Raw genomic sequence first — 27,925 nt, 5'->3', positions numbered from 1 at the left:
TCTGGCAATCAGTATTGCTTATCATTTATTTTGTTGCATTCAAATTAAATAACTATTAATTCAAATGCTCCATTAATTTCCGAATTTATTTACGTTTTCAAATTGTTTACTTTCAGTTTTGTTCCTTTTTTTTCCCTTCCGACGATATTTAATGTCAAGTTTCAGTGTCTTGGCGATGCCGTATGATCGGCCGGATAGTTTATCTGTGCGACTTTCATCTCCAAATAAGTTAGCCAGCTTAGGTAGAAATCACAGTGAACGAAATCAAGCGGAAGAAATTCCGCTTCCACCAGCACTTCATCGTTTTTTAGTTGCGCCAACAACAAGATCACCTTCTAGTCCTCAGGTTTACTTCATTTGTTTTTTTATTTTCAAACAAATAAAATTTATATAATTTCGGATTGATTTTTTCGTGTTTATCATCATAAAATAGCCATTTATTGCAATTTTTTTTTTTAAAAAAAAAAAAAAAAAACGATGATTTCTTCAAATGATTAAATAATTTCAACGTTTTGATACATTCATCTTGCTTTGAACTTTAACCTAACCTAATTGATATACTAATATAATGTATGTATCTTTATGGATAGTATGTATCGCTATGAGGTTGGAATGGGATATATATAATACACATATGTGAAAGGATAAGCTTGCGTTGTTTGTTAACACAAAGGTAAACAAAAGAATGGCTATTGTCATAGGGTTACTATCAGAGTAGTTTATTGAATGCTAATGCTTGAAACTTGCGATATGTTTGGAATATCATATCACATTACATTACATTTAGTGGTTGCTACTAACTGTAAAGGTTATAGTGTTAAACAAATATGTCTTCTTATTAAATCAAATAACAAAAAAAGAAAAAAAAAACTTTTTAATCCTATATAAATACTACTTTTTATCTGAAATTTTATTATCATCGATTATATTTTCTGAACTATGGAAAAGATTTGATTAATAGTTGATGAAATAAATTGAAAAATAAAAATTTAAAGCTAATTTAAATTGGTAAGGAGCATAAAAAAATATTGTGCTTGAAAAAAAATTTAGTTCATCAGAAAAAAAAAAATATTGTGTCTTGGAAAATTCTTTAAATTCCGTTTGAATAAAAATGATTGGAGCAAAAGGAAAAAAGAAATTCTCAAATATTATTATCCGATCCGTAAACCATTTATCTTGCTGTGGTTTCTCAGAATCATATATCACCGCAGAGAGAACTAATTCCCTTCTTCCCTTCTCTGATCTCTTTATGGTCATTCCGAAGCAATAGTTCGACATTTCACACGATTATAATTCATTTCCTTCTTTGAAGTATAAACTTTCTCATTATTTGGTATCCTTTGAACTCATAGCAGCTTTGTCCATTTTTCAAAAAGTTGGGTCGGTTTCTTGTTAATACTTCCGGTAATTTCCAGTAGTCTATATCTTTTCTAAGTTTTCTGTTGGATTTTTCCGATATCAGGAATTACGTTGGTATCGACATGACCATAAAGATTGGTAAGGAATATAGATTCCCAAGATCTCTCATCTTTTTCTTTGTATTTAATCGATTTGCATCGAGAGTTTAGCACACAATGAAAGATTGCTTTACTTACCGTTTGTAAACCTTACAAATTTCTGGATCCATTTAACCGACCATCCATACAACGGGAATTGATCAGTGCTTCTGCTTCTGGTTAGTTACTGCTCGATGCTTCTTACTCAGCAGCCAATGCTTTAACTGACCAGTTGACCAATTGATGCTGTCACCTTTATGACTGTAGTGATGGATGAATGGATTGTATATCCACACTTACTCCATTACTCGTCAACGCAGCTGTCGTTGTCTCTGTCAGTCGGTCCATTAGTTTGAAAAGAAAAGAAACTTACTTTGGTAATCAACAACGATGAAGAAAAATGAAAAGTAAACAAGTCTGTAAAATTAGAACAAATCCTCTTCTGAAATATCAGTTGCTTTGTTTAACTTCAGCTTAGGCTGTTAATTGTTGTTGATCCATCGAAGTAAGACAGTAATACAATGTAAGCTAAGCTATTTACATCTTGGAATAATATGAATGGCAGTTTTGGAATTCTCTGATAAAATATTATCGAAATGGAGGAAATATGTCTAATGCAGTGAGAAGGAAGAAGTATGACAATTTTAAGTTAAGCAATAATATTTCCATATTCAAATAAATTTTTAATCATTTTGTTAGTGTATATGGAAAAGAAGTACGTACAATTTGTTTCAGTTAAAAACAGTACTTCGATTAGCAGACGAAGACTTGGAAAATGTGACCGTACATGGGAATAGCTTTGTCTTTCGATGCAATCAATCGGGCATTTCAAAATCATTTAGCAAATATACATTCGATCAGATTTTTGCATCCGATGCTACCATTGTTCGTCATTAAATTAATTAATTAGTTAAATTTTTAAATCTATTATGGAAAGAAAGAATGCAATAATTGGTATTTTGACAAAGAAATTATTTCTAAGTACTGTAACGTTCTTTCGATTACTTCGCTTTATTGATTTTGATTATAATTTATTTAGTATGTGAAAATTTTCACTATATGATAGTGAACACTTCACTTAATAGTTTATGATGAATTCTCTGAAAGAATCATAATACTGCAAAAATCGTGATCATGATACTTTAAAAATAATATGAAATCATAATGAAATGACAATGGAAATAGAAATTATCATTTTCAGCAACAAATATGTTCGGTTTGCTTGCCGGATCTATTGCAAACATGTTTCAGCGGTTCTGATGCGTGTTTTATCTATTTTGGTGCTGTATCAAAAGGTATTGTTTATCATTTGATAAGCTAAAAATTTTTTTTGGCTTTTCCTAGACAATGATTGATAAGATCATTAAAAATGAATTTGACACGAGGCAAAATAACTGATCACAAATTGAATTATTCGTTTGATATCATCGGAAGGATCGTTTTATTGCTTATTGTTGATTATATAATCGTAATTTTTATCGTTCATCGCAAAAAATTCTTTAAAAATATTCTGCAATTAGAGATTTTTTTTGTGTGTAAGTATAAGCGCAGACGACATATGCTTGACAATGCTAAACATACGATATATGCTATCCTTTTATTTCTGTCATTGATTTCATGATTTTGATCATCTAAGAGATTTAATTTTAAATTATCGAAATTTTTAATAAGATATCCACATTAATTGAATATTTTGATGGCGTTGAACGGCGAAAATTTAATGAAATATTTGAGAAATTAATTTGTAATTTGGGGAAAGTATGCTTACCATATGGCTTCGAAAAAAAAGAGATTTCGAATAGATTTTTGAGAAGAAATGGCAATAATAAAATAAAGAAAAGCTTATGAAGGGATTGAATTGTTTTTCGTTTAGTTTTCAAAACTCTCAAACTTTTAAAAACTTTAAAAAAAAAAATTAAAAAATTTTTCTATTGGATTCTTTTTTTACTTATTTTTATGATTGAAAAGAATTCATACATTCTAAACTGATTATTTTCAGCTAAAAATGAATTATTGTATTCGCAGTACGGTCGACAAGATTTCGCAGCGGTATCATCGGCCAACACAACTTCAGATTTAGCCGGTCCATCATCTGGAATACAATATCCGGGTATCTTTCCATCTGCTTTGCTGCTCACATTCCGGTTAATATCCGAATTGCGCCAACGTCGACCGGATTTTCACCATTCTGTCCGTATTTCGGCACTTTATTATTCTCAACGTCGTAATCTACTCATCGATCTTCTTGCTTCGTTTATTCTACCCGGTTAGTTCATTGTTATATATATGGCTGCGTGGGTTTCTATTCAAAAAAAGAATCCATTATCATCAATCAAATCTTTTTTGCGCTTTTGACTGTTTTTCATTCATTTTTTCATGGTCTGAAAGCATTTTCAATCTGTTATTTCACTTCAGAACACACACACACACGCACACATACACACACACACACACACACACATACACACACACACAACACATACACACACACATACATACATATATATATAATTTTGTTATTTTTTGGGTAGTTGAGCGAAAAATTGCATAAATTTTGCAGTGAAAAGGCCAAAATCATTAATCAACAGGGTGTGCGGACTCTATTCAATGAGATAATTGGTGGCTTGCGCCAAAAATACATCATTTTTTTATCTTCTTTTAACAGTTGGTCTATTATATACTGATAAAAAGGCCCGCAAAATAAATATTTGTGTTATGGAATTTTGAAATATTAAAAATTGCAGAAGAATTTTTCGAACTCGAAAGTTAAGGGGGAAATTGTAATTTTAATAAATTTTAAAAATAATTTCGAAGATTTTCTTTTTTATTGATCACTTGATAACCATTACCATTCATCATCTCTGATCAGTCAGATTTGAAATTCCTAATTTCAGTCACCTCACATGATATTGTTACTATTCGAGAAGATTCCGTACTGGGAATCAAAATTGAGAATCACAGTGAATTGAGAGTAGATTCGGTGAAACAAGCAATGTTGATGATCAATGATGTTATTCAGGCTAGAATAACCGGTAACTCTTTAAAATATCTTCAGTTTAAGTTAAAAAGAAATTCTTTTCTAATATAATAAAATTATGAAGTGGTATAAATTTATTCTCATGTAATGCACTAAATTTTAAGTCAAAAGTTGAAGAGCATATTTTACGAGAAAATATTGAAATATATGGAAATGATTTTCAAGAAATATTTGGAATAAAATATATCTAAAAGAAATGAATAGCGTTAGTATTCATACTGTAAATCTGGCATCCACGGAATTGTGCTATAAATTTTATGTGCAACGTTTTCGTCTATCAATTTTATGATTTTCTTTCATTGATTCCAAGGTTTATGCCGCCGTTAGGTCATAAAAATTTCTTAAGCTGATCAGGTCAAAGCAAAAGAAGTCCAAGTTCTTAAAAGATACTATAAAAAGTTGATAGCTATACGAAAGGTTTGCCTCGTATTTTAAAGTTGTAAATAGATAATTACAACAAGACAGCAGTAAAATACTTAATATTTCTTAAAACCTGCAATTGTAAATAACTCTTTGTATTACTCATAAGTCTAATACTAAAATTTGTCTTTATTTTTCACTTTTCGGTATCCGAATGCTTCTTGTAAATACACCAGAAAAGTTTTAAACAAGCAATCCTTATTTATATTATTAATTTCCAAACGATAGAAATATTTTTAATTCTAAAAAAAAATGTAACAACAAGAAAAGAAATTAGAATTCAGTAAATATGATTTATCACCAGAATATCATAGAACATTACCGCCATAATTTGAATGCAATGATCACTTATTTCAGAAGATGAAAATGAACAACGATGTGGACATCTTTTCTTCTATATCAATTTGTATAGGCTAGTTTTTCTTTTTTTGCAAAACAAATATTCATAAGAAAATGTTTTCCCTTTATTTTATTCATTATGGATTATCTGTGGAACATTCATGACTTTTGCATTTTGAGAAATCCTAAAAAAGAAACCGTTGAATGATTGGTAGCACAACTAATTCTTATCAAATCTCAGCAACTGCTAACAAAATGAAAGTTTTTTCATCCATTTTACCATTTCATTTTTTTAATTGGCAATTTTTGATAAATAAGATAATTCACTTTTGTGAAGTTTAAATTGAAAAAAGTGAATTTTTTTTTTCCCTCAAAAATCTACTTCTTAAATTCAACAAATCATTTCAATTAGTGAATCGAAAGTCAAAGAGAAATCAGAAAATGTACTATTAATTAAAAAAAGCAAAAATTTCTTCCTGTTTACTTCTTCCGGCTGTTTTTTTCTTCATTCCGTTCGTCAAGAATGTTTTTATCTACGTGTGGGCACCAGTCAGTCCGACGTCACATCATCTTCCCTTGTTGCAATAAGTCATGAATTGTGTGATTTATGCATACATTCTTTTCGGTTGCCAGTTAAATTTGATTTTGTAAAATTTTAATCTAACAACAACTGTTCACACACACACCAATTTATTTCACACTTTAAACTGTTGACAAATGTTTTGATACTAATCACATTGATATGCTATCAAATTACATTCACAACGAATATCAACTAAACAGCAGTTATGCATAACAGGAAATGTTGGTCTGGAAAAATAATCGAAATTTACGCTTACATCACTCATTTTTGTTCGATTTTCCATTGTTATTGTTATTAATTATTATTAGTAGTATGGCAAGGCTGTTAAATGCATCACATTTAACGCAAAATGAGCACATAACAAAAGAAATTATAAAAATATTTGAAAAAAACAAAGTGTGCTGTATCTGCGGTAAGTCATAAGATATACAGTGTAATTATTTCAAAAGAATTTCATCATTTCTTTGCTGAAATTATTAAATCATTTCAGGTACAAAAAAAATACATCCCAATTGATTGGTGGCCGATCACGATTATGTCTGGTAGATTTAGGACTTGGTGAACGGACATCAAAAGGGGACGTACAAGCAATGACAATGCCTGTTATTACTAATCTATTAGTTGCACTGTTTCAGGGACAACGATATCTCCCAAGCAGGTTTCTTCTTCACTCTTTATCAATATTAACTACCATTGTGATAAAATTTATCACTTTGTTTATCAGATAAGAGAACTATCATAACATTTGTTCATTCTTCTGCTTCTAACTCTAATTCCAATCATTTTGCTAAAGTTTTTTCTCTTATTTTCAGACAAAGTCCTTTGTGTATGTTATTAAAAGAATCACTTGGTAGTGCACAAGTGAAAGCATCGCTTCTCTTTGCTTCACTTTCCGATCGAGTTTCGGAATCTGAAAATATTTTACAAATGATGTCAAAAATACAGCGTGCTGCTAAACCACGAAAAACACACCGTGTAAGTTTAATTATGATCATTAATTTAGTAAGGCGCAAAATGCACTTTTTTCACGTCTTGCTTGAAGAACAAATGCAAAGCAAAGATTGATGTAAATAATATTTCCGAAGTCTCATATTAATATCTCATCTAGTTTGAATATTTCCGAAACATTCATCAGTTGAATAGCTGATTTCATAAGCTTTTCAAGTATTCAATTGACTTTGCATCTAAACTCTCAGTGCTGCTTCTTTTCAATTCACTTTGATTTTCAGCAAGAATAATTCTGATATATCTTATCAGCCACTTTTATTACATTTTCCAAAATTTTCTTTTCATCGTCAGCTGTCCCATCGATTTAAGCGGCATGTGTTAGACATCGGTCATCCTACTATTTCCGCGCAAGATTTTTACTTAACAGTTACTTTGATCAATTTGTCAAATTAAAAATTTTCTACTAATAATTTTGAATCCTTTCTATTTGTATTGGTAACGTTAAAGTTCCTATGCTACTTGCAATTGATTTAGTGGATATTAAAGCTCAATTTTTTAAAATTTATATTTTTATGATGGATTCTGTTACATAATCTTCCATATTCTTCCAAAAATTTCATTGCTCTTTTTACAATTTTAGAAAGTTAAAAAAAAAAAGCGAACTCTCAATTTTCAAATTTACAGCTGCCATGTTAAGTAAACTTTGCGTAACGCAATGAATTTTTATAGTTTATTAGGTTTTCTCTAAAAGGGGTTTTCTAATTTGAACAAATAAAATAAATATTTGTGTCAATAATTTGACATAATTCGTGCCAATAATTTAGTGTCGATAATAATGAAAATATTCGTGCCAATAATTTGGCGAATAATCGTTCAATTATTCGCCAAATTATTGGCACTATCAGCTAAACAAAGGGAAAATCGGTTAATATAGAATAGACACATAAGTTATTTGTTCCTTGTTTCCTTTTTTCTTTATATTAAAGAAATGGTCTCTCTGGTACTACTCAAAAAATTATTTTTGAGATATTTCCAGATTGGAAGTGATTCATCGTCTTCTGATTCTACTCGTCGACGTCTAGCTACAAATAGTGAAGGTAATTCGAGTTCAGAGCAATCATGCGCCGAAACGGTCATTTTCCTTGGACCATCTGTTAGGTTCATCTTTTTGAACTTTTAAATTTTAATACAATTTTATTTTTAACAGATCAACTAGAAGATATTTAACCTTGAGGGTTTTGTAATATACTTGTTGGGATCATGGTAAGTTATTCAGCAGGCTTAGCTACTCTATTTTGTTTTTATTTCAAGACCTTTGGTACCATAAGCTAGCACGATGGAAGAAAAAAACTTAAATTTGCCACTTGAATATTCATGTGTTTACTTAAATTTTCAACCTTAACCTATCTCAAAACACAAATTGAAGAGATAAGTGGCCAGGACTGTGTAATTACTCATGTTTATAATGGAAAATAGTTTCATTTCCAGGTTTGGATAAAAGGCTAAGACAAGAAGGGTCTTATAATTAAATAAAATTGATCTAATTGAAGCTATGAACCTTTACTTTCTTTTATTTTTTACAAATTAATTTCTGAAATTTGACAATTAAATTTTAGAATTGTTTGAAGTTCAATCCAGTTTTGCAGAATAGAACCGACTGCTGAACAACAACAGCCAAAACGAAGGACAAATGGAAATACAATTGATTCCGCGAAACGAAAAATGATCCTAGACTGGATCAAAGATACTCAGGAAAGCAGCTATTCTCAACCTGCCAAGGTTTCTTATTTGCTCAATTACACATTTTCTTCACACATCACATTTGGTCACTTCATTAGTCCATTATTGTTAAGGCTTAGTAATAATTTAATGGCTGCTCATCATCATTCTGAATCCTGAATTTATTTCTGCTGACATTTCAGGTATTTATTATCGGTTTAAGAACTTAATTACCTATTTAATCACATTTGCAAATTGCTAATTCATAATCTATTTATTGCTGTACAGTTTGGTACTAGCTGAAATCTAATTTCTAGATTAGTGTTTGTGTGCAGTGTAACGAAGATGACATAGACATGGAGAATCTGCAACAGTATGGTTGTCGGCGACAGTTGGATGATATTTTGGAGGATGACGAAGAAGCCAGTGGATGTCATTCACCGCGGAGCCTACCAACCACCGAACAATTTCTAGAGTCTTTTCAAAATATTGGCACTCTTCAGCAGCCGTTGAGTATTCTTAGTCTGGATAAAATTTCCGCTTCAACATCCGGAAAAAGTGCATCCGAAAATGTTTGTATTATTTGTTTATATTTTGTTTAATTTTTCAGACAGGTGCGCAGTAAAAGAACTAAGCCATTGATTAGAAATCACTTTTAGCGTAATATCTAGCAATGCTTTTCACGTAAAAAACGTTCACCTGTAATCTGCGTTTGTTATATTTAATTGTTACGTATTATTGAGCGAAGAATTTTAAGCATTCATTATTTCTTGCATTTATCACCTATTTCTCTTAATACTTTAATTTCTTTATTATTCATTATCAATTCATTATCTCTTGCTTTCAGGAAGTGGAAGACGACGATTTAGAACGAGCGATGGCTGCTAGTATCAGTTCCATTCGTTCACATGAAATACTTTCACGATTAAATGATGATTTATCGGAAATCCACTCTGAGGTTAGCATTAAGTTTTTCAAATTATAAAATCGACGTTACATTTCTCTTACGAAGTTTCTGTAAACAAAGCAAATGGATTGTTCAAGTTGCTAAGAGAATAAGTAAACAAAAGGATGTTAATGTGAACAACTGTCAACAATTATCAATAATCATGCTTGCTATTTGATAAAAAAATAGCAGAGAAATAGATCGATAGTCGAACTACTAAATAAATAAACTTTATGATCGCATTTATTAATTCACTCTTGTTTATTCGATGAGAGAATTTGTTGACTTATTGTTATATACACTTCCATTCTCCCGATTATTGTTGATCACAAAATTTCTGGGTATAATTATCGTATAATTAGCAATCATTTGGTGCATGAAAACAATTTAAACCACTGTAAATTTGTACATCTCAATAGGCAGTCAATTGAGAAGAAAATTGCTACTCTTATGCGTGTTTAATTTGATAAAGAGGATCTTAAAATCAGTGGAAACATATTTGAAGTTTAACAAAATGGCTGATAAAGTTTAGGACCAAATGATAATCTTATGAGAGGTTAGGCCTAATGTCACATATATTTCCATTGACTAGGAGATTAAGCCTAATATCAAATGTATCTCTATTTGTTACGGTGGAAAATTGCAGAAAGAGATACTGCTTGATTTGAATTTCAAGAAAGATATACGTAGATTTATTAGTGATAGTATGCATCGTTGGGAAAGTTTGTTTAGTATCAATTATACTTTTGCAATAAATCTCTGCCTCCTATCTTTTGAAGAAATTACTGCCATCTGTTTTTAATCAAAAATCTTAATTACTATAGTTTAGATAATAAATTGTCTAAATTTATGCAATTACAGTAGCGTTTTTTTCTTCCCATTTTCTTTTTAATAAGCAAATATTTAAGGGAAGGTAGAATTTTAATTTTTTTAAAAAAAATTTTACTCTTGTCAATGTCATACTATGCCAAGCATAGAGAACTTCTGAGAAAATAAATTCGCATATTTTTTTCGTTTCTTGAAATTTCTCTTTCAGGAAATTGACCATGGACCAGATAAATTAAAGTTTTCTTCGATCTTTTACTTTGTTTTAAAATGTTTTTCACTTTATGCTAGAAATCTTTGGAAATATTTTAATATTTCGAAAATTTTTTATTTCCACGACTTTTAGAATTTGCAATTGAGTTTTTAGTGACAAGTACGCATGAGTCCAAAATATATTTTGTACCAGACAACAGTTTATAGCTAATTTGAACAGCCAATAAAACAAACAAACAGTTCTGTTAATTATTGACTGTTCTAATTAGTTATGAAATGGATTTGAAAAACAAATAATTTTGTAAACATTTGTCAAAACTATTAGTTACGGAAAAAAGTGCAATTTATTGTTAATAATTTAACAGAACTGTTTGTTTTAATGGATGCAAATGAATAATATTTCTTGCAGAAAGTTCTAAATGCTTAAAAGTAAATTTTTGGTTGGATAGTATAATTTATAGTTATGTGATCGTTAAAGAAACCATTTCCATTGAATCAAAGTTATCAAACAAGATGAACAATTGGCCGAATTAATTTAAAAAACTCGGGAAAGGATTTTGAATGCGAAGTTTAAATTATTGTAAAAGCATGAACCAGACGTCTGGATGTATAAAAATTAATTTAAATTTGAAACCCATTATCAGAAATCAGTGAAACCAGTTTTCAATTTTGTATCCAAATCTTGATCAAATGTCATAAAATAAAATTTAGAAGAAGGGTAGAGAAATTTTAAATGTGATTAATTAAGAATGACATCTTATAGTACCTGACATGCAGATAAAACATTAAATTTACGGATCTGTCCTCCTGATTCTCTTTCCTCATCTCATTCTTTTTTTTCTTCCCCTCTTCATCGATAAATAAATTGCAAATTTAACTCGATCATTTAATTCGAACTGACACTGATTCAAGGTGATAAAAGATGAAAATATAAAACAATTAATTAAATTTTCATGGTCAACATCTGAAGAAAAAATTCCACCAATTATTTTCACTTATTTTCCTCAAGATCTTTGTTTTAAATTTTTGAGATACCACCCGTACAAATTTTTTGTAAAATGATTTTGTATCTTCAAGTTAAAAATTTTTCATTAAAAATCAGCGGATGCGCTTAACTTTGAGAAAGGAAAAAATAACTAAAAAAAAAAAAAAAAAAAAACATGAATAGTAAAAGTAATAAATCATAGAATAACAACCTCAAAAAACCAAATATGACATCAATGATTTGTTGTAGAATATATCGGAAAGTGATAGTTCATTATCGGGATTTTATCGAGGAATAATGAAACCGGAAGCTTATACAGAAGAAAAAATGCTCCAATTTACAGAAACCTATGAGAAGAAGAAGAAGAAAAAACTTGTTCCATTAAGCTGTTGCAGAAGTAGTATGGTTAGTTAAAAGTTCCATTATTTCGGATATTGTAGGTGATAATCCGGAAATTTAGAAATGAACTGTTGTTTGATAATTTTTTGGAAGTATACATTCACCCACCAATATTTCATTTTTATCTTACCTTCAGCTTTTTCACGAGACCTTGTTTAACTAAGTTTTTCCGGGAAGGTTCCAAAACGAGCCACGGCATTTTTTAGAACATATTTTAATTTTATTATTTATTTCTTGCTTGTTTCTTCAGCTTTCATCAGGAAGTAGCGGTGGCTATGGACAACCTAACTCATTTGCTATTCTAAAAACAATTGAGAAACAGGACACAAATGAGAATAACCAGCTGAAAAGCGGTACTTTTCCGCCACCTTTATTGGATCAATCAATGGTCATCATGAAAAATAGCAATAGTATTCCAATGAGTAGTACCACAACAGTACCACGATCCAGTACACATCCGTTAAACAATTGTCTTGCTAAGAAGTAGGTTTCTTAAAGTACCATTAAAGGTGACTCATTGAGACAACTATTATATAGTGTGTAGCACTCTGTCTTTTTTTATAGTAATCGATCCGAAGCACTGACGAAAAGTAAGCTACCACGACGAACTGCGGAAAATAAAGTTTCTCCCGAAAAACAGCCAATGTTATTGGAACGTACGCCATTGCAATACTTTACAAACAAAAGTTCACGTCGTGATTCATTGGATTCTAAAAAAGAAGCTAAGAAAGGGTAATCCTTTTGAACAAAGTTAATCTTTTACAAAATAATTGCAATCTTGAAAATTTTTTAGAAATTTCAACTTCCGCAATATTAATCATTCTGCAAGACCTTATTGCGGGCGCTGAAAAGCTGTTCTACATAATTATTAGCCAAGGTTAAATCAACCGTGGATAGGATAGGCTAACGAAGTTAATTTATGAGGCGTTCAGAGCGTGTGACCATTCCGCCAGAAGAATTACAAGATAACCTTGATAGTTGGTAGTACTTGGTAATTTATTGCAGTAAACGCATTATTGAAAGACGAAATTCAAGTGATGCCAATCAAAGGACGACAACTTTTGTACCTTCACCTTATTCCATGGCATATTTTTCTTTCTTTTCTTTTTTATAATTATCAGGCATGAATTGAATGAGTGACTTCTAAAATAGTAATTAAACAATTATTGTCTCCTTTTTATTTGCATTATTAATTAGATTATTGAATGAATAATGGTTACCAGATGGTTTAAATTTAGGTAACTGATGCAAAGCAGGATACGGGAGCATATTCGTCAGGCCATGGTAGCGACGAAAATGGTTCAATTTATAGTCGACCCCTGTTGACCTTATTATCACCTCGTTCTAATCGACCTCGAAATCGGGAAAGTTTCTCGGCTAGTAGTGGTTATGAAAGTGCAACTGGTGTGGATGTTGTCAAAAATTATGGTAAATCAGCTTAATAAAATTTCTTCATCTTAATGTGATGTGAGAAATGAAGCGATCAAGAATACGAGATTTCCGAACTTTTTGACCCTTGAATGTTTTTTTTTTTTTTTTCTTGAAGTCTAAATAGAACTTGAATTTATATTTGAAATTTTTAGGGTCACTTTCAAAAAGGCGACTGTTCGAAGTGTCACGGACTTATTCTTCAAATAAGGTAAGCATTTGTTAAATGGGTTTATTCTCGGATATTCTTGAAAGAATTCTAAATATATATAATGTGTATAATTTTCATATTTTCAGCATTCATTACTAATGGATAAACGAGTTAATTTAATTATTAGACGACAAAATCATCTTCGTGATGATTTACGTGAAGCAAAACGTCTACTAGGTGTTGCCGATGAGCATTTCCTTACTGCATCTACATCGAGTCTACAAGGAACTACCTTATTAGAAGCACTTACTCAGGTATATTCCAAATTATGAATGATTTCAAGTGCTTCTTATTCGCTAACAAATGAGTTAACTTAGTGATTATTATATGTTGAAGTTAATGAAACATAGCTTTAATACTAATTTCATTTGAATTTCATTTATTTTACGATCTCTCTCGCATGACACACAAACAGAAATACTTTCTTTTTTTTTTCCAGGAAACGAGAATTTTGGAGAAACGTTTGATAGCGTGCCGCAATCATGCAATGATCGTAACGTGCCTTTTGTGATTTTTTGACGTGATCTCATGTTGATATAGTTATACATACATATATGTACATATAGTAATTGATATTTCTTTGTTGTTATCACTCGTTCTGTTATCATTGATATGCAAATTATGTAAAATTCGAAAGTTTAATTGTAATCAATTAGTAAGTATTACTGAAGAAGTGAAAGATGAGAAAGTATTGGCTATTGAATTATGAACACATAGAGAGAGAGGAATGATATTTCGAACTATGTATAATAATGGAAGGAAGGAAGGAATCATATTCTCTTGCTGAAAATTAATTTAAATAAAATCATTGAGAAAGCTATGGATAGGTACGGTGAACTTCGAGTTTTTTGTGAAAGAAACTGTGGATTAGAAGTTTATGGGCAGAGTTGGGACATTCTAGACTGAAAAGGAAGAAAGTTCGGATCTTCGGAATAATGTCGGAAGGGAAAAACAGAGAAGAACGAGAACCTCAAATTATAAGCGCTGCCAGTTCATTGCAGCGCTTATTTCATGAGCCAGAATTAACTGAAACTGATTCTGGCTGAGAATAGAAGAGATGACTTCGATGTCCGTATAGCCGGGAACTTGCACCATAGTGACGGGCGGATGACCCTTAAGGTGCATAACGCAGATGGCGTAAATGTGGTACAGACAGTGAAGAAATGAAACCCTTCCATGCCAAAGGTACATGTCTCCTATGAAACAATGAGGTCGGTGAAAGTTACTGCAATTCGTCTTGACCTTTACGTTTGCACTACGGACGGATTTGACCTTTCTATAAACTACGTGTGTAATCTCTTCATTTTTTAACGTATTATATATGAAGAATAAAATTTAATTTGCACGCACATTATTTTAGTTCAACTAAAGTTGACGTCGAATATAACGTCGGTATAGTTACGTGCTTATGTAATTGCATTTGGCGGAAAATTAACTTTTCAAAGTGCCTACATAACTGCAGGAAAATGCATCTGTACGTGCAATGGGAGGCAACATAACTTTCTAAAATACGTACGTGTCGACGGGAAGATATTAGCAGCAATTTGAAATTATGAGATAGATGTTTTCACAAACCGAAGTGTTAGGATATGCAAATAATTTTGTGGAGATGGGTTTCCGTCATGGTTTTACTTGTGTATGTGTGTTTACTTACGTTTGGGATAAGGAGAAGTACTGCCTCAATGGAAATGTTTTTTCACGTTTGCTAAGCAGTGTTACTCTTTCGCTTCAGGTTTATTTGTGACCAATATCTGGATTTATTGAACTTTTGCTGTCAATTTTTATACTTCTCATCAAGGCTAAGCATCATTGTCTTGGCTGACTCTGCAATCTCTTTTGTTATTTGCAAGGTTTCTAGGCTTAAAAATCATTACATCTTTTTTACTCTATAACGAATCTAAATCACTTAAGTTTTGCAAGAAATAGTGAAACATACTTAAATTTAAAATGTGTATTGCGGATGAGAATCGTGTGCGCATTTTAATTAATATGATTAATTTGCCTTAGTTGTTCTTAGTTACCAAATAAATGCAAGTGCAAATTTATTTATGGTAGTGACATAAAAGTATAATGTTAATTTTTATGTATCCTTACACATACAAATTTACTTTGATGTGGTAGTAATGCTCGTTGCAGTTTTAACAATGAGCAGTAAAAGTGATGATGTATCAGGTGAAGACGCTAATTCGATATCGGACATCGAAATGAAACGAATTGCTTCGTCTGGCGATGAACAAGTTAAGGTAATTAAAATAGCTTGTTTACGAGTAACGTTCTAATGCTCATAAAATGAAATGATGTTATTTAGAGGAAGATTTCTTCTGTATCTATTTTTCATGCTGTTTTATTCCTTTAATTTTTTTCTTGTGATGTTTATGCTTGATATATATATATATATATATTTAAAACCAGATATTCTTGATGCTTCAGGAATCATCAGCAAAAGGTAAATTGAATCTGGATAATGAGGATAATAGACAAACAAAAGCAAGGCGTTCCACTCGTGCTACTAATCAAAACAAAAAAGTGATCGAGAGTGGTAGGTTCAGTGAATTCACCTCTTGAAGCAATTGTATAAACGATTATCGATAAAGACAGAATGATTTACTGATATTGTCTAGTAGGAACATTGCTGGAATTTATTCTGGATTCTAGTCAATGATTCATATTCTCTTGTAATCTACACATTCCAAAGACAAACTTCTTATTGTTCTTCAGGTACATCAGAAGAAGATTCGGATTCTGATGTAGAAGCTGCGACAAGCAGTAGAAAACGTAAAACTGATAAAAAACTTAAAGGTCGGAGCAAAAAAACTCGTGCTCAGACTGATAGCGACGAAGATAGCAGTGACGACAGTGACAGGGTAAGCGGAAGATGGCCTTATGATTTTATTCGTAAATCGATGTAATAGTGTTTAATAGTTGATCCAGTTTTATGTTAAGTGTTTAAGAAAAGTTAAGTGAGATAGCAGCATATTCAGCTATCACGAAGTAATGATTGTAGAAGTCGTTAGTTGATGAATACGATGATGATATGTTCTTGGATGAAGAAGATCGGCGTCGATTAGAAGAAATGACAGAAAAAGATCGTGAGGCTGAAATTTTCAAACGTGTTGAGCAACGAGAAATTTTACGCGCTAGGTATTTGACTTTCGGAATTTTCAGTTAGTTTTAGAGCTGGTGTAAATTTTTCAGTTGCGTTGAGAAGGTAAGCTATTCTATTAATACATCTATTTATGTTATTCGTGGCTCTAATAAAGAAGAATGAGTATTTTATACACGGTTGTAACTGTGAACACATTTTTAGGCATGCAATCCAGAAGAAAATTAAAGCTCAAAAAGAAGACATCGCAGGTTTGTCAAAAAAAAATAAGAAAAAGAAGGAAAAAGAAAAGAAACGAGAGAAAGATGGTATGAGTTTTGTTACGAACGAATGATCTCATGCTTCATTTATCAAAGCAAAGAAATTTTTTCATCTCTAAATTATTGCAGGTAAAAAAAAGATCGTTGAAAGTGACATCGATGAACGAAATGGTGCAGATGGAAGTGTGGGTAGGTAGTTTATTAATTATATAAAAAGATTAAACTGTTTGGAGAGAGTAAAATCATTCAGTGAAAAATGGTATAATTTGATATACTGAGGCCTCAGTGTGTAAATCTTTTGAGTTATTGAAAATTTTTTTTCTTCACAAATAACAATAAGATAAATCAAATTGGTGCAGGTATTGAAATTTTTCCGACGAAAGTGCCTAAATTATAATGTTTAATAAAAATTGGATACACTGGTGTGATTAGACTCATTTGAAAAAAAATGGGAAAAGGGACGAATATGTTTAGGTGAAAATGGGTCACATCAAATTATAGCAATTAATAAAAAAACGATAAGCTGAAACAAATAGAAAGAATGGAATAAGAAGAGATAGAACTGAAATTTTGTAAATTTAAATAAGTACGTTGCGAATTATGATTCAAGAGTCAAGTCATAGAGTATATCTTCTGATTGACTTCTATTACGTCTCCAAAGAAATATGCTTATATTTCAAATTTACAGCAGTTTTGCATTCTGGTTTTACGAACGATGACAAAGATAACAGCGAGGAATACGATGAATTTCAACGTCCATCAGAAATTCAGAAAAAGCAGAAACAGAAGAATGCAATGGCTGATCTTGTTAGTCGAAGAAAAGAGAAACAAGAAGGTTTGTTATCTGTGCTCATAACGGACATCTTTTCAAATTACTTGGTGTCTTTCATCTTTTAATGTAGAGTTTTCTATAGCAATCTGCGCAGTTCATGGAGCGGTTTAGATTAGAATTTCACAGATTGAGTTTTTTGATTCCAGCTGCTCAGAAGAAAAAGACACAGTCACATAAGTCAGAACTGGATATTGATGAAGTGTTTGGGAATGATGGTAGCGATGATGATTATGAAAAGAGTTCCAGCTCGTCAAGTCGCTCGAGCAGTAGATCTACAAGTAGGAGTACAAGTAAAAGTAGAACTCGTAGTCCATCACCAGAAAAAAAGAGAGAGGTGAGTCACATTAGTTTCGCGCCATAACATACCGTTTTATGTATTTGAAAGTATTAACATAAAAAATTTACAATTTTTTATTTAAAGGAATTTGACACTTCTTTGAATAGGGTAAACTAGTTATTCAGTTGGATCATTATAGTTGCTGGTGTAGATGAACTAACGGTAACGAATTTTATGTAAGTATTCCTTAAATAAAATTTGTAAAAATTCCACCAAATTACTGAAAGATTTTAATTATTCATCATTATTGGTGTGAGTAATTCAGATTAATAGATCATTAATATCATCAGTGACAAATTTATTGCAGTGTGAAGTGCCTTCTGTTAAGTGTACTTATATTTATGTCTGCATCTTTTACAGGTGAATTGCCTCGCTGACTTAGCAAGGATACGTTTATCTCGTTTCAAAATTTCTAGAATTGTTCATGCACCTTTTTTCAACAAAACAGTGATTGGATGCTTTGTTCGCATCGGTATCGGAAGAAATAAAGAAGGCCGTAGTGTTTATCGTGTAAGATTTAACTATGTATTTGTTTGTTTGCTCATATTCTGCATTTCCAGAAGTAAGCACCTGTTTTATTGAGTGTTATTTTGGGAAATTAAAGTGACAAATCTCAAAATAATATATAAGCAGAATTACTGCATTAAATGTAAGTAATGGTGTTGTATTTTTTTTGTTAATTTGAGTAACTTGAATTCTGAATGTTAAGAACCTTAACGAAGGATATTTTAGGCAGCTCAGATTCTGGATGTTGTCGAAACAGCCAAAGTTTATCAGTTGGAGAATACGCGAACAAATAAGGGACTCAAGCTAAAACATGGTGAAGAAGAACGTGTTTATCGCCTAGAATTTGTTTCAAATTCAGAGTTCACTAACCACGAATTCAATAAATGGTACGATGCTATGAAGTCCAATGTAAGTTGTGTTTTTCGTTTTAATGCTCTAATCAGCATTGACTGTGTAGTAATCAATAAGAAGTGGTTTTCAAATGTTATTTGGAAGTAAAGGATTTCAAATTGGATTTCGACAATTGACTCTTCTCCACAATACCTTTCTTAATTGCTTCCATTTCATCACAACTTCCTGTGTTAACTTTTACTTTTAAAATATATTTAGGTGTTGAAATTTCTTTTTTTTTTTTTTTTTTTTTACTTTCTAATGTTACCTGGAGTTTCTTTATCACTAAATAGAGAATAAATAGATTGACAAATTGTAAATCTTACTCTATATTTCGTCAAGCTTTAATATGTATTTTAGAACTTTAGAGAATTTTTTATAATGTGCAACTTAGATGCGTGGCAGTAACTTAGCGAGAATTTCATCAATAAATTATTGCAGAATCTTTCAATCCTCACAATAGATCAAGTAGAAAAGAAGGAAGCTGATATTCAGAAAGCTGTCAATTATAATTATACAGACAAAGACATCGAACTGGTTAATTTTTTTCATATAATAGGCCAAGTGCTACTAAGAAATAGCCAAGTTTGGTAAGTGCCATGTGTCATTCAAACTTCGCGTGTATTTCGATGAAAAGTAGATTCCTTCTTAATACATCTGGAACCTAATTATGTGTGGATTCGTTTGTACAAAAATTAAAAAAAAAACTTTTCCCAGAAAATGAACTAAGAGAATTTGATAAACTTAGATTAAATATTTATTAAATTACAGATGGTTCAAGAAAAAATGAGGTTTCAAAAAGCTCCTCTTAACTATGCTTTGGAAAAAGGAAATCTTATCAAGCTCAAGGTTAGTTTTTTTTTTAAAGTAACTTGAATTTTTCCTTTTATTAATGTGACACTCAATTCCATGTTATTTATTGATGTGAGTTTCCTGGATTCTTTCTTTTGCTTTGGCAAGAACAAAATTTCTACTTATTTCCGTAATAAAGTTTAAGTTGGGCATGAAACGGACGATGTAAGATATAATCATTTAAACTATGATAGTGGTAACGGATAGCTAAAAATTATGGAGTTTCCTACTTTTCGAAATTTCAAATAAATTTCGGCTTCCACTTTCTATATGTTTTCCAACTCTTAGCAATAGTGACAGTATCGCATTGAAATTTGTCATCAAGAGATTAAATAAGTGGAGCAGAAAAAACTCCTGAATAAAATGTTTAAAATGTTGCGTAATTTGTTTTATCTTTTTTTATTTGTATCAATCTCTGAATGAAATCTGGGCTTTCGGTCTTTATTTCTTTTCATTTCCCCAAATTTTTTTTCCTTTCATTTTATTTCCTTCTATTCAGTCTTCACTGCATTATCACTCTAAAATCCTGGTCGTTTCTTGAGTCCTTTTTTTTTGCTTTCACAGTTACATTTAATGAATGTTCGCATAACTTGTTTCAAAAGTTGCAGAAACTTAATTTGAATTGTACTGTTAATCAAGAGTGGAAAAACATCTTTTTTTCAAACAAGGGATTTAATATGTATGGAACATTTCAAGAGAAAAAAAATACTATTGGTAGAATCGACAAAATCACAGCAGAGAATATCCAGAATCACTTATTTAGAATCCAATCAGTGACTGATTTAATTTGTATTAATTTTAGACAATTAAGTCTCAACTTTAAGAAATGTCATTCTTTTCTTTTACTGTCGTGGACTTTAAATCACGGCATGGAGGAAAAAGTCGGGATTATACGTCCCAAGAACCTTCTACTTAGTTTTAGAGCTATTAACTTAGAGTATTTAAAGATCTTTATCCCAGATTAATTACTAGTAATAACGATACCAATTATAGAACAGCAAGTGCTTCTCGTAGACAGTTTAGTTCATGCCATTTCAGATCCCTGATTCCTTTGTAATACTTCATTTGACTCGTAATATCGACTTGATTCGGTTGCCGGCCTAGTTGTTTGCATGATTCGGGATGTGGGTTCATTTTCGCATCGCCATGCTGCCAGTTTAACAAATGTTTCAATACCGAAGAGTATTGTCAGTGCAACACATATTATCTGTAATAATTTTAGAATTTTAAAATCGTCTGTATTGTGGAACAGATACAATGGCAAATAAAAAAATAATATTACAAAATATTAAAAGAGACACCCAAACTATGGGTAGTTCGCATTTTTTACTTACCTTAAATCAAATTCATACCGATAATTATTGAAGAATGAAACATTATGCTTTAAAAGATAATGAGCTCTTTCATATCCAAAAAATAATTTTTCAGTTTTGAAAATTTTTTTTGCGTTTTAAAAATAAATTTACTGCGTCCATGATAGCAGAACCACGTCCATAAGTTATCGAACCTGCCGAAAGATGTACCATAAGCCATATTGCTATGAAGAATAATAGTGCTGAGGTACCGTAGAATATAAGCTCCTAAAAATTAAAAAAAAATTCAGCTTATTTATGTTTAGTTTATAATAGTTCGTAAAACGCTGAGTGCATCAAAAATTACATTTCTGTTTTTTGTATTTAAAACATACCATAGAATGAAAAATACTCTCAATATAGTATTGAATGCCTAAGTCTTTACGTAATGTCAGATATTCAAGTCGTAAAATTTGTATAACTGAATCTTTAAAAAATCCTTTATCTAGATACTGTTAGTTGTGTCTTCTAGAATTTTTGCAATAATATTGCAGTGCATATTAGTCAATAACCTATTCAGAATCTGCTAAAAAAATAACACTGTGTTAGGCTCAAAAGATCAAAACCCAAAAAATAATACCGCGATGATAAGTCCTTCTCTGGTCAGTTCATCCTTGATTGTCAAATGTGGGAAACAGACATAACCGATTAGCAGTCCAGAAATGACGACTGTAACTGAGAATGAGATATTCTCAGTCCAAGCTGCAGTCGTAGCACTACGGTCTGCACAAATTGCCAATATGAATGACATAAACGATAAAACCTATAATTTTTTTTTTTTTTTTTTTTGGTACATATTCACGTTGTATTCTTAGCATAGAATGGAATAGTGTATGTCTTTACATAAGCTTTTATTAATGCGCTTTTATAAAAATCATTTTCCAGCAAAGATAAAATTAGATTTCCTGAGATAATGTGAAGAGAAAGTAATTAAAGCTTAGATTTCATGGATGATGTAGCCATATATATGAAACATTTAAAACTTATTTTTTAGAACTGGAAAATTTAAGGGAAGAAGAATTATGCGTAATTTTTCCTTGTGGCTCCCCAACTCTCTTTGAGCGTTTTTGTTGTCATCTTCATAAAGATATAATTCATTCCTGTTGACGAAAATAATACCTACAATTTCGGCAATTTTTAAGACGCCCGGAACGGTAGCAAGGAATGCTGTATTGAGTTGTCCTTGACGGTTGTTCGAAATTATTTGTATTTTACTAGACATATCAAATTTCAAACATCGTTTCTGCTGGTGATGTTTCGGGCTGTAATATTGAAACGATCAGTCATTGTACTATATCTCTTCAAGGTACAGAAGGGAGAAGGATGAATAGAAAAATGAAGAAAATAACAGTGACAATGTTCCATCTCCGTTTCCTTCTAATTATCATATACAATTGAATGACGTTCTCATATAATTAAATGATGGCAGATAAGTAATCAAGTATATCTGTTGGTGTTAAATAGTTTCCTACTTAATTTTATCGTTTCGAAATAATCCGATGATGAACAAAAATTACTACCTAAATTTTTGTGGAAGGAAGAAAATAAGACCTGGATGGTGCTGGTAATGAATATGAAGGGGGTGACTGTGGTTCGCCGCGATCATTCGTTGCTATATTTTCCACAGTTGTCGTTTCGACAATTGCTGCTAGGTTCTTTTCTTCTGGTTGCTGCTGTTCTAGATCTTCTGCTTTTAACATCTTTAAATGTTTGTTACTGATAAGGTCTTGGGTGGTTCTATTTGATGACAAGAATATCGCATTCTGGGACGTTATTATGGTACTATGTAGAGTAGTATAGTGGTCTAAGCAGATTAATATATATGAAAAAAAAAAGAAAAGAAAAGGTATAAGTTTGGTAAGATTAGGCTTTGATGTGAATAATTCCAATTATTAAATATATAAAGCTGTAAAGAAGTTTTGGTTCAAAATTGTATATTCTCTTTTAAAATTTCCCGTTTCCTGTTCAACTCTTTGGTTCAAGAGAAAAGCGAAATTCTTGATGAAAGCACAAGAATGTAATTGTTTTTGAACAGTACTTTGGACGATGACTTATAGCAGCTGAAAACAAATGAACAGTAAAAAATATTATACCATACGCTTAAATATCCTTCTATTTTAGCTTTTTTTTTTTCACCAAGTACTTACTTCGGTATTACAAATATCGCTACATTATTTGCTTCCCTGGTAAACTAGTTCACACGAATTTGCTTTTTATTCTTGTGAACAGATTGGGACAAGATACTAGGATAAACATTTACCAAGCACGAATGTTAGCTGTACGCTTAACAACGGTACAGTTTCTATCAAATTTATGTCTTTTTCTTTTTAAAAAAAGAAATACATTAAAATTTTAAAAGATTTTGATCTCTACTTTGAATTAATTTATGGAATTGCATGAATATTAAACAGTAAGTGCAAGTAAAAAAGTCCCTTTAGATTTCCAGATTTTTACTGCTTTTAAATATATCCGTCTCATAATGAATTAAAAACTAATATGTACCAAGCTGAAATATCATAATGATGAAGAGGGCATTGAACCGAATTTCAGAATTTGGAGCAAAAAATGAGGTGACAATATGAGGATTCCATAATGCAAAAGAAATTACAGTGGTCACTTAGAGAAAAATAAATATGAGTTGCTGAAAGAATGCAATGAATAATATAATGTTTTTAATCTTGGAAATCTTAGTAATAATGACATCTTGGAAGATGCCATTGTTATGTCATAGTTTGGACTTGGTAAACGATAGATGTTAGATGCACTTCTAGATAAGTGGCAGCAGTTAGATCTATAGACGTACTCCTCTTTTGTTCTCATTCATTTATTTATGTTGATACCACTGAGATGCTTGAAACCTTCAATGCATCACGGTATTTTTAATGAGCAGAATTGCGGGAAGTAAGTATCTTGAATGAGGAATAGCTATGATAATTCGAAAGAGTAATAGTGGTAAATTCGTGTGTACAGTTGTTGTTAATGGAACAAAACCAAACGTTGCGATATAAACAAACTGCGAAATTTTGGACAGCAGTGGAGCACATTGGAAAAGGGGCGGTTTAACAGTGGAATGAGCGATTTTTGATGAGAAATGAATTAAAGTATATAGAAATTCTTTAGTTTGCCCATGATACGCCAACAATGGTATTGCACTAAACAGGGTGAGATAGATAGGCCATGAGGTAGAATAAGCGATGGGCGGGCGGTATGTATGGTAGAGAGAGGTGGGAGTATAACACGGGTTTCCTTTTAACTTTAAATACACTATTAAGAAATATTGTGGGAAAAAATGATTAACTATTAAAGGAAATTATAATGGTATTAGATAATGGATCTATTTAAGATACTGGACAGAAAAGAGAGAAGAGAGGTGAAAGATTTGGGCCTATGGTTTCATTACCTTCTTCTGCATAACAACAGATTTGAACCAATAAAATCCTTTGCATGTACAGAGAGACCGGTTCTTCGTCTTGCAGTCAGCCAACAAAAAACATTGTCATTTATACTCGCAGTATTTTTTTTTAATACGTTTCGTCGTTCTAATCGACTATTGGTTAATAATTCTTTTAAGAATTTCCTGTAACACAAGAGTACAAGGGTCATGTATCTCTATGTTCAGCCTTTGTTTTACTTTTTTATCAAGGACAAAGAATTTTCAGTTTGAAAGGAAACATTTCTTGATAAAGTATCTTCACAAGTCCATTATGTTAGAAGAAAAATTATTGGTATCATGAGTTTCCCATCGAAAAGATTGGACCAGTTAGGAAAATTTTATGAAGGCAGTGATTTCAAAAAACAATTCAAAGAGCCGCTGTAATGAAGGAATGTAAAAAGGAAGTTCAAGAAAGAGCGAAAGGAACACTTAGCATCATCCTGTTTCACTTAGCTTAGGGTCAGACAAAAAATTGTGGCTAATTGAAATAATTTCCACTGTTTCCTATTGGTAGGGTGCACAGAGTTCAGATTCTCTATTGCACGTTATTCAGTTCTATGCTGCTATATAATTAATTAAAATTGAACTTTCGAGAAGGTGGCAGAGCATTTTTGTAGTCCATTACTCATTAGGTTTCCAGTTGGTAAAACTCTAAAAAATTTTGATGTGGTTAAAGGAAAGAGAGAGCAATTGCAACATTTTTAGAAAATCAATGCAAAGCATCACTTAGGAGTGGCATAATTCTAATGCGATGTTGTAGATGGGCAGTTTTTGTTAAAATTAGTTAACAAACAGAAATGAGTCAGGAATTCATAAATGATATTCAAAGATGATTGGGTGTAAGGAAAGATCGGGAGGAGTGTGGATTAGATTTAAGTAAATACATGGAAGATGGTCTTCACATTTTGCTTCTCATTTCAGCTTATCTTAAAAGTGTTGTTTTGTCTTATTGCTTTACTTTTCAGTACATGCTTACTGTAATTGCTGATATTGATAGTGATATCAGTCGTGGTTTTGTTTACTTATTTGTCTATTTCATTAATGGAATATTGAAAACTCTGTGATAGTTATTTGAAAGTTTGAGAGATCGTACCATCGAAATGGTCAATTTTGGAATGTAACGAAAGTATTCCTTTTCTTCTTTACTTTCGTCAAGGAAAAGACGTGCAATGGCAGAAGTTGTCCTCCGTAAATAAATTGGTTATTAGTTGAACGACGATAATGAGTTGGAAAACACTTATACAGTTTGAAATACTTCATTTATAATTCCTGTCGCTTTTCTCGTATTTTTTTACTGCGAATTTTGTTCTAAATATATTTTTATACAAAATATGGAGTAGTTCGAGGTTGTATTCTAATAGGTTGATTTGATTCAAATAGACCTATTTTAATAGCCTACCTTGATTCACGTAAATTTTAAACGGAAGTGAAATAATATTGGTTGTGTAAGTAGAAATGTAAACGAAGTAAATGCTAAGTAAATACTTAAATGCAACAAAACTGTGATCAAGGTAGTAATTTTATTTAAGCACATCAGGTTACAAAATGCAGTATGTGTTATAGATTAATGGGGTAGAAATTGAAGTAACCTGTCACCCGATTAGCAGTCCCTTTCCATCTCGTCTTCATCCATTATACTCACATAGTCTCTTTCCTTTCTGTGTTATTTATCATCTCTCTCATTTACCAGTTTTTACTATTACTACTACTACCACCAATAATACTACCAATACTATTACTACCACTACTACTGCTAGTAGTAGAATTGTTTGTAATGAAAGTTTTGCAATAGCTCGTCGTTATATTTAAGAATGGTATCGTGAATTCAATATCAAAGAGTGCCTCTAAGGTAAAAGAGAGACTGGGTCGGGGTTATTGCAAGACCTTCATTGTATTTCGGACTCAGTAGTGCAGATTAAGTTAAACTGAATTCAAAAAACTTCAAAACAAACTACTGAACTATAAAGATTTTTGAGAATATTTTGATATGAGAGGATTTTGCAATTAGAAAAGGAAGCGAGAAAAAATTACATAATTTGTAAGAAATAGAGGTGACATGCTGATTCTAGTTAAATATTCAGTTCTGTTGATAATTTTCTGTTCTCATTCCTGCATTAATGCATTAATAATTGGTTCTCATCAGTAAATCAATAGATGACATGTAGAATTAATGTTTAAAAAAACTTGTTAAGTAATATATTATTCATCTTCGCTGTGATCTGAAGTATGTTTATACAGTTGATGACTGTTAGTAACAGGATGATTTGAAATTTACTGTTTTGAAGATGCGGTCATACTACAAAAGCGAGAGATCGTACCTCATAACGGTTCTTTGAATCATGCTGGTCAGATTTCTTTCTCAAAAGTGCTATCAATTTTTGAATTTACAGAGCGGAATATTAGTTCTACAATAAGATGGTTAATTTATTTAAATCATTAATAGTTAGTAAAATTCGACAAGCGATTATAAGCAGTAAATTGTTTAGTTCTATTTGATTTTCATCTCATCCTGACTCTATGACTTTTAATTCATGGACAGAAGTTAGTGATTTAAAAATAATCCCATGTACATGGAATAATTTTCATATATGCTATTCCTTTATCTTGTAGAAGCAAAACTTTTTTCTAGTGAGTTAAAACGCTTTAAAAAAAATTAGGTATTTTTAAATGGTATTTTTTATTCATTCAATGGTTAGATCGATATTACTACTACTCCTGATATTGCTATTGCTGTTGTTATAGCTAAACAGTGCGAATATAAAATTGAACAAATTTATGGAAATTTTAGGGATATCCTCATTGACGAGAATATAACGGAAATGATGGCATGTAGGAGTGATAGCAATAAAACTAGTGGTGTTAATAGTAATGATCATGAAAGGTACAATAGAGATATGGTAAGTAACCTAAATATGTCAGTTAAAACATGGAGGTAACGTAGTAGAATATGCGGCGATGAAATGGGATGATAAATGGCATGTTTATCAGCTAAATTATTTTTATCTGTTCTTTTTTTTAATTGGGTGTTCTGAAGATCTATTCTAAATTTATTTTCTTGTTTTTGATCTTTTCTTGCCAGAAATTATGGTCGAGCAAAGGATTTTAATATGAAAGAAAGGTTTTTGTGAGATTATTTAGAACTGCCGACAATCCAAATTATTCTAAATCTAAGTCTAAATTAGGTCGGTTGAACGAAATTGTTTTAAGTATCTTCTATATAGTCCATTCACATCTTTTCTGACTTACGGTTGCGTCAGTACTAGAAAAAAATATTAAGCGCTTAATGAGTAACTGTGTTGATGAAAGAATG

The 27,925-nt window shown here is 31.3% G+C and overlaps 3 protein-coding genes across 4 annotated transcripts; 2 read left to right on the top strand and 1 right to left on the bottom strand.

The window, feature by feature from the left end:
* Nucleotides 1–175: 175 nt before the first annotated feature.
* Bma-vab-8 lies at nt 176–14,060 on the top strand (the record flags this gene model as incomplete). Of its 2 annotated transcripts, XM_043082191.1 has the most annotated exons (20): nt 176–346; nt 2,232–2,381; nt 2,698–2,791; nt 3,496–3,762; nt 4,391–4,528; nt 5,311–5,365; nt 6,366–6,533; nt 6,688–6,850; nt 7,860–7,981; nt 8,470–8,602; nt 8,860–9,114; nt 9,390–9,500; nt 11,761–11,916; nt 12,161–12,393; nt 12,475–12,642; nt 12,916–12,994; nt 13,149–13,338; nt 13,494–13,549; nt 13,636–13,803; nt 13,989–14,060. In XM_043082191.1, the coding sequence occupies 20 exons, from the start codon at nt 176–178 to the stop codon at nt 14,058–14,060; spliced, it is 2,949 nt and encodes a 982-aa protein (XP_042938125.1). The 2 variants fall into 2 exon arrangements, with proteins under 2 accessions (XP_042938125.1, XP_042938126.1); XM_043082192.1 differs by lacking the exons at nt 176–346; nt 2,232–2,381; nt 2,698–2,791; ... (1 more) ...; nt 4,391–4,528; nt 5,311–5,365 and having other exon boundaries at nt 6,466–6,533.
* Nucleotides 14,061–15,693: 1,633 nt separating this feature from the next.
* Bm3560 (Plus-3 domain containing protein) lies at nt 15,694–19,854 on the top strand (the record flags this gene model as incomplete). The annotated part of the gene is made up of 12 exons (XM_001898346.2): nt 15,694–15,792; nt 15,980–16,088; nt 16,268–16,413; nt 16,554–16,690; nt 16,857–16,960; nt 17,042–17,101; nt 17,601–17,747; nt 17,891–18,078; nt 18,442–18,591; nt 18,814–18,996; nt 19,420–19,515; nt 19,750–19,854. The coding sequence occupies 12 exons, from the start codon at nt 15,694–15,696 to the stop codon at nt 19,852–19,854; spliced, it is 1,524 nt and encodes a 507-aa protein (XP_001898381.2).
* Nucleotides 19,855–20,854: 1,000 nt separating this feature from the next.
* On the bottom strand, nt 20,855–22,882 carry Bm4962 (Synaptophysin / synaptoporin family protein; the record flags this gene model as incomplete). The annotated part of the gene is made up of 5 exons (XM_001898347.2): nt 20,855–21,037; nt 21,297–21,410; nt 21,763–21,945; nt 22,306–22,444; nt 22,734–22,882. 5 exons carry the CDS (start codon nt 22,880–22,882, stop codon nt 20,855–20,857), a joined length of 768 nt encoding a protein of 255 aa, XP_001898382.1.
* Nucleotides 22,883–27,925: the final 5,043 nt, after the last annotated feature.

Source organism: Brugia malayi (genome assembly GCF_000002995.4).
Source record: "Brugia malayi strain FR3 genome assembly, contig: Bm_v4_Chr4_scaffold_001, whole genome shotgun sequence".
NCBI lineage: Eukaryota > Metazoa > Nematoda > Chromadorea > Rhabditida > Onchocercidae > Brugia > Brugia malayi.
Note: the sequence above shows the minus strand (reverse complement) of the source record. Positions and strands in the feature narration are given on the sequence as shown.